The sequence below is a fragment of the Phyllostomus hastatus genome, unplaced genomic scaffold (assembly GCF_019186645.2).
Source record: "Phyllostomus hastatus isolate PE091 unplaced genomic scaffold, TTU_PhHast_1.1 phas_contig_150, whole genome shotgun sequence".
In the NCBI taxonomy this organism is placed as follows: domain Eukaryota; kingdom Metazoa; phylum Chordata; class Mammalia; order Chiroptera; family Phyllostomidae; genus Phyllostomus; species Phyllostomus hastatus.
The window spans coordinates 4,871,117-4,880,395 of NW_025333611.1; the positions used below are offsets into that span (position 1 = coordinate 4,871,117).

The 9,279-nt window shown below is 55.1% G+C and overlaps 1 protein-coding gene across 1 annotated transcript; it reads left to right on the forward strand.

Annotated features, from left to right (window-relative positions):
* Positions 1-4,333: 4,333 nt before the first annotated feature.
* Positions 4,334-7,436, forward strand: DUSP1 (dual specificity phosphatase 1). The gene is made up of 4 exons (XM_045830192.1): positions 4,334-4,929; positions 5,201-5,346; positions 5,720-5,939; positions 6,364-7,436. The coding sequence occupies exons 1-4, from the start codon at positions 4,563-4,565 to the stop codon at positions 6,732-6,734; spliced, it is 1,104 nt and encodes a 367-aa protein (XP_045686148.1). The 5' UTR covers positions 4,334-4,562; the 3' UTR covers positions 6,735-7,436.
* Positions 7,437-9,279: the final 1,843 nt, after the last annotated feature.

Here is a 9,279-nt window from a genome sequence, read left to right on the forward strand (position 1 = left end):
ATATTTTAGGCTTTGTGAACCACGCAGTGTCACAACTCACCCCCCCCACCCCCCACCCCACTGTAATGCCAAAGCAGCCACAGAGGACAGAGCAAAGGAATGGCTGAGGTTGGGTTTATTTATGGACACAGAAATGTGAATTGCGTGGAACTTGAACATTTCACAGAATCTTTTGGTTTGATTTTTCCTCTAACCATTTAAAATGTATGAGCCATTCTTAGCTTGTGGGTCGTGTGTCAAGAGGGAGGGGCTACATTTGGCACACGGGCTGCAGTTCTATGACTCTGGTCTCCTATGATCTTCATGGCAGCTCTGTATGACATTACCCGCATATTACACGGGAGGAAACGGAGTCTCAGAGAGACCAAGTGACCTGCCCAAGGACACACAGCGGGTGGGTGCTCGAGCTGCGCTTCCAACCCAGGCGGTCTAACACTGTGACTTCAGTCACCCTGAATAGAAATAGGGTTCAGCCTAAATATGGTTGCCTGTTCATATTTTTAACTTTTGCTCCTGATTACAAAAGTTCCACATTTGTGTCGAAAAACTCAGACCAAGCAGAGTTGTTAGGAAGAAAATGAAAGTAACCCCATCCTCCAGAGATAACTGCTTAACGGTTCAAACACACAGCTCATATGACACAGGCTAGGGCTAGAATGCTCTGAACACTGTGTGACTTTGGAGAGGTTGCCTAACTTCTCTGGGCCCTTGTCTCTAAAGAGCAAAGATGACACAGTTCTGCAGGCTTTGTACGGATTGTGCAATTAGCCCTGACTCTGTCCTAACTGCCTGGGTGTGGAGGGTGAAGTCACCTCGTGCCAGCTCCACAGGATGGGCCGAGTGGCTGCTGAGTCTCCCTGCCTGTGGCTTACTTGAACCCCAAGCCCTGAGTGACTTCGGAGAGGGAGCAAGGGCCCCAGGGCCTGAGTGGGGAGTCCTAGGAAGCTTAGGCTCCTTCCAAGGCTGGTGCCAGGGACCACTCCACCCAGATAGCAGAGTCCCGGGCAAGCTGGGTGTCAGGGTCTTAGCCCAACATTGCCAAGGGTGCAGAGCTGAGGATCCTACGGCAGGGTGGCTGGGTGCACGCTGTCTCTCCAGCAGACGGGCCCCGGGCCTGCACCTGCGTCTGATGAGTGCCAGCTGTGTGACACGGGCACGGCCCCTCTCAGCCTGTTTCCCTACCTGTGAAATGGGGACAGTGACCACCTCAGGGTGGTCCAGAATCCAGAATCCCATCGTGATTAGTTCACGAGATGTCACCTGTAGTGCAGGGAAAAGGCACAAATGGCCATTTCTGTCCCCTTTCCTTCTCCCACTTGTCAACAGTGCACTTTGAAAACACTCTTCCACCATGCCACAAATTGTGGACCTGCTACCCTGGGGTGCACCCCAGGTAGGGGGGTGGGGTGATGAGCATGCCTGTGGGAGCCAGCTGCCTCTCCTGAGGGCACCATCCCCCCAGCCAGGCCCTTTCTCACACGGGGTCTTAGGCCTACACAGATCGGATCGTATTTCCAGCTCATGAATGGGGAGACCGAAGCTCAGATTCATAAGGCCTCCTGCCCAAGGTCACAGAGTAGTGACAGTGAGCTGGGCTACTTCCTGTGGTCTGTGAGAGGGCCGCTCTTGAGAAAGAGTGACCCCAGGACGGGTCCAAAGGTGATTTTGAGGGCGGTTTTGGACAGTGCGTCTGGTAATGCTGACCTTAGCTACGCTGCGTCTCCCCACAGCCTGTAGGGGTGCGTGTTACTATCCCCATCGCAGGAAATGGGGAACGGAGACCCAGTGAGGGGAACTGACTTCCTCAAGGCCACACCTGAAGGGTGGGGAGTCCCGGCCTGGCCTTCTGAGTTCAAACCCGCACCCCCACCCCACACTGTGTCCAGGTCTGTTCCTAGGCCCACCTAAAACCGAAGAATCCAGGTCAGAAAGGCCCAGTGCTACCCTGAGTTAACGAGCATTGTCTTCACCCTCCTCGGTGGGCCTCTGCCCGCCAGGCCCGCCATCCCAGCCCCTCGCTTTTCCCGCAGTCACCGCAGACCAGGTTGCACGGGGCCCTTCTATGGCTCCGCCTCCAGCCAGAAGCAGCATCTCCACTGCCTGGATTGGGGGCCTCCGTGGCTACGCCTTCATCGCCAGACCCCCTGACCCAAGTCACTGTGTGTCAGCTGGCCTCCAGGAGGGACCTTATCCTGAGCTGAGCCCCTGCCCCTACCACACCTTCTGGTGTCCCCTGGCGACTTCTCCCCGAGTGTCTGTGCCAGACCCCAAAACACACAGAGAGAGGCGTGCTGTTGGACCAGCTGCGCTTCTGGGAAGGGGGGGCAGCCCAGAGATTTAGTGAATCACAAGACAGGGTGTGGTGGGCTTCGGTTCCTTAAACCCACCATCTCTCAGCCGGGCCTCAGACCATCGAGAAGTAGGCAGTTTTAAACCCGGCGTTCAGATATGTGCTGAGGCTCAGTGGGGGGAGAGTGGGGGCATCGCCCAGCAGCAAAGTGACCATGTGTGATTCAAGCTATTCTCTTTCCAGAAAAAAATAAAGAGGAAAAGCCCGAAATTCTGAGCAGACACCTGACCCCAGGGCCCCACTGTGCCGCCACCACCACATTAAAAAGTTTCTTTTAATGCAAACAGATTTTTTTAAATTTTCAGAAGTTTTCTTTTTAAAGAAATGTAGAGAGAGAGGAAGGTATAATGAATGCTCTTGGTAAAAAAAAAATTGTGGCAGATCGAATTCGTATGCTGTGAAAAGTCAGCAGCTGTAACATTTTATGATTCATGTAAAAAATATGTTGAGTTCCTCAGCTGAATAAGTAATATAAACAAAACAAATTCTTCTCCTTTTTTTTTTTTTTTTTAAGATACCGGGTGGGTGTTGCCATTTTCTGAGGACCTCTTTGCTGCCCTCAGCCAATGTTTATCTGAAGGTGGAAAACGCCCTTGAAAAAAACCCACTTAGCCCTGAAACCTTCTAGAATTTAGGCAGGAGGTTTGGACAGGAGGGAACACCAGCTACGCAAAGCAAATGCAGAAGTTGCCTCTGGTGATATAATCAGATTAACGACATAGGGCGGCAGTGAAATTCCCCCCCCCCCACAAAGAGGGGAAGAAACCGCAGAATGTTCCTGACTCCGCACCCCAACCGGGTCGCGCAATGTTTATGTTTGTGTCCTGAGCACCACGTCGGTGCCACAGCAGCGGGCTCCACCGCCCACGGGCCGTCACTGGGGCTCAGGGCGCCGATGACCCAGTGGGGTCTTCCCAAACGTTTGTCCAGGTCCTAGAGATCCTCCTTAAGTGCCTTGGGATTTGATTTCGAATCCAGCCCGTATATAGATGACGAGAACCAGGGTGAGGGTGTCGGGGTCGACGCTGTTCCTAGTTGGAGCCCCCAATCCATACATATTTGTGGAACTGAGATGGGGCAGCTCCATTTGTCTTAAGCAAACGCGTCCGTAATATGTGTCTAGCGGCCCCCGGGGGGCGCTATCACCTTCCCAAACGCTTGCGACCCTCCGATTTCAGCCCCGGGAACCGCCTTCCTCTGCTAAGGCTTCCAGGGACCATTCACAAAGGGTCTGAATGGAAGGCATTTTAGTCATTAAATGAACCTTTTTTTAAACAGGAAATTCTGGGAGACAGGAAAACATTTCCCTGAAGCCCCCCCTCCAATTCACCTCGGTTGTTCGTGTAAGAGCATTTCTATGGGCAAATTTCTTAAAATGTTCTCTCATTCTCATTTCAGGCTTCTCTTTGTTTCCCTCCCCAGCCCCCAGCCCTAGCAGTGTAATGCTGGGCGAGTAAATCTCTTTCCCTCGGGACGCTGCCCCTGGTTGGGGACGAGGAAATGAGAAAAACGGGCACACGCGTACGCAAAAGCGCAGGAAGCCCCTTTCCGCTGCGGACCGAGGGGGAGGGGGCACACCGGGGGGAGGGGAGGAGGAGGCCGGTGGGACGCCCCACCCCACGCCGCACCCCCGCCCTCCCCGCTGCTCGCTTCGCCGCCAGCCCTCAGCTGGCAGCACGTCCTCCCCCGTTCCTCCCCTTTGAGCCAGAGAGGTGCGGGCCAGGTCCCCGGGGACACGCCGCGAGCAGGCCGGACGGCCGGGTGGGGGACAGGGACCCGAGCCAGCGCGCAGCCGGCGGATCTCGCTCCGAGGTCGATGACGTCTTCGCCTCTGGCTCCGCCGGCGCCAAGCCGGGCAGGGCGGGTGACGTCACCGTCACCGGTCACGTGACTGCCATTCAACAAACAAACCCCCTCCCCCTCCGCGCTCACTTAGTCCCTCCCCCGGGGAGGCTACATATAAAGTGACTCGCGCGGGCCAGGTTCGCTGCGAAGGACATTGGGACTTAAGTTGCCAGGCGATTCAGGGCGGGCAAGGGAGCGTCAAGGGAACCCGCACCAGAGCCCCTCGTCCGGTTTACAGGCAGTTTGCCGTTCTACGCCAAGAAAGTCACCAGCGGCGGGCTTCTCCTGGAAACCCGTCGCCTCCCTGCCCTTGGCTCCGAGGACAAAGCACACCAAGGCTTGCACGCTGGGGGCGCTGGGACCGGCCATGGTCATGGAAGTGGGCTCGCTGGACGCCGGAGGCCTGCGGACGCTGCTCCGGGAGCGCGCGGCGCAGTGCCTGCTGCTCGACTGCCGCTCCTTCTTCGCTTTCAACGCCGGCCACATCGCCGGCTCGGTCAATGTGCGCTTCAGCACCATTGTGCGACGCCGGGCCAAGGGCGCCATGGGCCTGGAGCACATCGTGCCGAACTCCGAGCTGCGCGGCCGCCTGCTGGCCGGCGCCTACCACGCCGTGGTGCTGCTGGACGAGCACAGCGCCTCCCTGGACTCCGCCAAGCGCGACGGCACCCTGGCCCTGGCGGCCGGCGCGCTCTGCCGCGAGGCGCGCTCCGTGCAAGTCTTCTTCCTCAAAGGTGCGCCCTCGGGGAAGGTCGGGGAGAGCTGCCAGCCCCCTGCCGCCAGGCCGGGGAGGGGTGGAGGGGTTTGAGTAGAGCCGGCCCTCACCTCCTGCCCCACCTGGAACTCGGGGGCACCCGAGTCGTATTCTGGGGGCTTGTCATTGGCTTTGTTTGGCTCCAGAACAAAGACTCGGGGGTAAACTTCCAGCGCCGGTGGGTGGGGGAGTTGAATGAAGGTGCTCTATCCCAGCGGTACTAACGGAAAGAAATCTCTTTGTATTCCTAGGAGGATATGAAGCTTTTTCAGCTTCCTGCCCAGAGCTGTGCAGCAAACAGTCGACCTCCATGGCGCTCAGCCTTCCCCTGAGTACTAATGTCCCCGACAGCGCCGAATCGGGCTGCAGTTCCTGCAGCACCCCGCTCTATGATCAGGTTAGTAGCGGGTCATACCAGAGGGGGGAAAAACAGCCGACAGAGGCCTGGGGGAGAGCAGTGTTAGTGAGAATATAGAAAGTGACCTGCCATTGTGTCTGTCACAGAGGGGACACAGGGATATTATTTACCCTGTGGTTAAGTGGTTTGCTTTAGCTGAGCCTCTTAATTGCTGACACGGCAGAAATGACCACTGGCCTTGCCTGGGCAAATGGGTTTAGTCTCCTATTTATTTATACTCTCAAACAACCGTGCCGAGAGAGGTCACCCAGTTTCTGAAACTGAGTTTTTCAGTGGGGAGTTGTTGTGCGTGTGGGGACCAGCATGGGCTTTGAGCAAAGTTTGACAAGTGTTTGCTCCTTCTGGATTTCAGGGTGGCCCGGTGGAGATCCTGCCCTTCCTGTACCTGGGCAGTGCCTATCACGCTTCCCGCAAGGACATGCTGGATGCCTTGGGCATCACTGCCCTGATCAACGTCTCAGCCAATTGTCCCAACCATTTTGAGGGTCACTACCAGTACAAGAGCATCCCCGTGGAGGACAACCACAAGGCGGACATCAGTTCCTGGTTCAACGAAGCGATCGACTTCATAGGTAAGGGGAAGGGATGCCGGAGACTTTGGCCTCACTCCCCCCATCTTAGCCACTGAGCCCAACACACATATGGCCAGGACTTGAGTGACGTTTTTCTAGTCCTTCCTCCAGACATCAAATATCAATCTGGTGTGGGTAACATCCCTGCAAACGATGACGCTGATGTCCCACTTTGCAGATTAGTACACTGAGGCTCAGAAAGTTGAGTTGATTCACCCAACATCCGTTTGCTTAGTGGAGGACCAGCCAGTCTGGGTTTAAGATCTGTGCTTTGCACAACGCCCACATGGCCTCCACGAACAGTGTGTGATGGCCTGAGGCCATGCTTACCACCTCTGCACCGGACAGTTCTTAGACACCCCGTGCCAGGGGCTGGGGTCGGTCCCCCGAGCTGTTGAGTAACCAGCCGCCCTTTGCTTTCCAGACTCCATCAAGAATGCTGGAGGGAGGGTGTTTGTCCACTGCCAGGCGGGCATTTCCCGCTCGGCCACCATCTGCCTCGCGTACCTCATGCGGACTAACCGAGTCAAGCTGGACGAGGCCTTTGAGTTTGTGAAGCAGAGACGGAGCATCATCTCCCCGAACTTCAGCTTCATGGGCCAGCTGCTGCAGTTCGAGTCCCAGGTCCTGGCCCCGCACTGCTCAGCGGAGGCCGGCAGCCCAGCCATGTCCGTGCTGGACCGGGGCACCTCCACCACCACGGTCTTCAACTTCCCCGTGTCCATCCCCGTCCACTCCGCGAACAGTGCACTGAGCTACCTTCAGAGCCCCATCACGACCTCTCCCAGCTGCTGAAAGGCCACGGGAGGTGATCTCTGCACAACCCGCCGGGACTCCGGGCTCCTCCTTGAGAGGAGAAAGGCAATAACTCCAGGGAAAGGGGCCCACGAGGGCTGGTCCTTATTTATTTATTAATTTCACCCAAGTTCCACTGGGTTCCCGAGCGGTCACAGGGATGACTGAGCGTCCAGGCATTTGCTGAACTCAGCACATTCGGGACCAATATACTGTGGGCACATCGAGTCACCCTGACAACAAGGGGCAGAAGAGGAAGGACTCTGTGTGTGAGCTGGTTTCTTTTCACTTGCCCTGGTTTTGTTTTTTTGTTTTTTTGTGTTTTTTTTTGGTAGAAACTTCATGCTTGACATACATACCAGTATTATCATTCCTGACGACACATATACACATGAGAACATACCTTATTTATTTTCGTGTGGGTGGGCTGCCTTCACAAACGTCGGCGTCGACTCCTAGAAGAACCAAATACCTCAATTCCTGTGTTTAAGTACTGTAATGCCCTGTAAATATATCCTGAGCAGGTTTGTGTCCAGCACTGATGGGAAGCACCAGTGTTCTGTTTTTTTAGTTGCCAACAGTTGTATATTTGCCGATTATTTATGACCTGAAATAATATATTTCTTCTTCTAAGAAGACATTTTGTTACGTAAGGATGACATTTTTTTATACAGCAGAATAAATTATGGCATTTCTATGGAACTGTCGGTGCTTGCTTTTTTTTATTTTTGTTTTTAGGTTTTATTTCTAGGGAGAGGGGAGGGAGGGACAGAAACATCGCAACCCCAACTGAGGGTCCTGGCCCCACAACCCAGGCACGTGCTGGGAAGTGAACCGGCAATCTTTCAGTTCGCAGGCTAACGCTCAACCCACTGAGCCACGCCAGCCAGGGTGCTGCTTGCTTTCTTGTCTGCCCCCGGTCCCTGTCCCTCTAGTGATGAAATGGGGATCTGATGCCACACTGTGGTGGTCTGGGTTGTGATGCAGGTAGAGAAGTACCATCTGTCACGAAAAGCCAGGTGCCACAGCTGAGCTGTTCACCTTGGACCCAGATGTCCCTCCATACATCTCCTACCACGTCACCCAGGGCGCCTGTGTCCCCAACAGCCAAAGCTGGAAACATGGCCACTTGCTTGGGTTACCTTCCCCGAGACCACATAAAAAGCCCCCCTTCTCCCTGGGAGCTGTGCTAGTTTTGAGCACCCTTGTTTCCCAAAACGCTGGACGTCAGTGTGTTCCTACTACACGCGAGGCTGTGTGCTCCCTGCCCCCCCCGTAGCTGCCCCAGGTCTGCTGCAGAGATGCTGAGACAGGAGCAGCGGAGGGGCCAGAGTCGGGGAACTGGGCCCCCATCTGTTTTATTTTTCTGATTCTAAGTGCTTTGCACTGACCTCTCAGTGGGCTCTCTAGTTGCCTTTTCAAAGACCTTTGTTTTGGTGAAAAGACTACCTCAGATGGTTAAAAACCCAAGCACTATATAGGCAAATGCAACACAAATGACCTGAATGCCCCACCCCCAACCTGGCCATTATTGCTGCTGCAGAATCTCCGCCTACTGGTGCCCTGCGCCTTTGGTGCTGCCTGCATGCAGCTCCTGCAGCTCACTTGGGGCTCTGGTTTCAGAATTTTGTTCAAGAAGCTAGGCGGTGAAATCCGACTTGCTCTAGGGCAGCATTCTGGATTTTTACTCTCTCGCCAAACAGTCCAAAACAGAGGAGGTGTCCTTGACCACTAATCCATTAGCCAGTCCATAGTGTTGAATTGAATAGCGGCGAACTTCCTGGATTCCTGACCCCTCAGCTCCCGCCCCCTCTCCTTGTTTCTGCACAGAAGGCTGTAAGGAGCAGGAAAGAAAACATCCTCCTAGGCTTTTCCAGCAGCACTCTGAGGGGTGGGGTTGGTCCAGCCCTGCCATTCAAGGCCTTGAGGCAGAATCAGTGTCCTTGACCTTTCCCCATCAGTGCACCATCGGCCACCTGACTCCCAGGGCCTGAAAGATCCCTGTGTTCTGAGGTCTCTGAGAACTTACCCTTGGGCTGGCAAGCTCATTTCCTCAGCCGGGCTTCCGATTTCACGCCTTTCAAAACAAACCGTACCCTCGTGTTTTTATCAAACCCTAGACCTTGACTGTTGCCGATCTCTCCCCTCGTGGAAATGTACCAGTGGCTTCGAGTCTGTGGCAGATGCCATGGCTGACTTCCCCGTGGGCTCCGGCCATCACTTTCGGCTTGGCAGGCTCTGGCTGAACCCAAATTAATCTCCACTGTGATCCGTGCAGTGGAAAAATACAGCGGCTGCCTGGGGAACCTGCAGCCCAAACGACTCACTCACTTCCCCCAGCACCAGCACTCCCGCTTCCGCCGCCCCAGGAGAGCCAGCGCCACCACCCTCTTCCCCAGGTATCCGCCGCCTGGTCTTCAGGCCCTCCAGAGAAGGTCACTTTTGGCCCGAAACTGCTTTTCTTAGGGAAACAGACATGTGTTTCCTGTTGAAAGGGAAGATGCCTGAATTGTTAAAATGGCTGATTCTCCGTGGGAGACTGAAA

Coding starts and splice junctions, on each gene's coding strand:
- DUSP1 (XM_045830192.1), top strand. CDS start 4,563: ATGGTCATGGAAGTGGGCTCGCTGGACGCCGGAGGCCTGCGGACGCTG. Junction 5,347..5,719: donor GCACCCCGCTCTATGATCAG/GTTAGTAGCGGG, acceptor TCTGGATTTCAG/GGTGGCCCGGTGGAGATCCT. Junction 5,940..6,363: donor CGAAGCGATCGACTTCATAG/GTAAGGGGAAGG, acceptor TTTGCTTTCCAG/ACTCCATCAAGAATGCTGGA.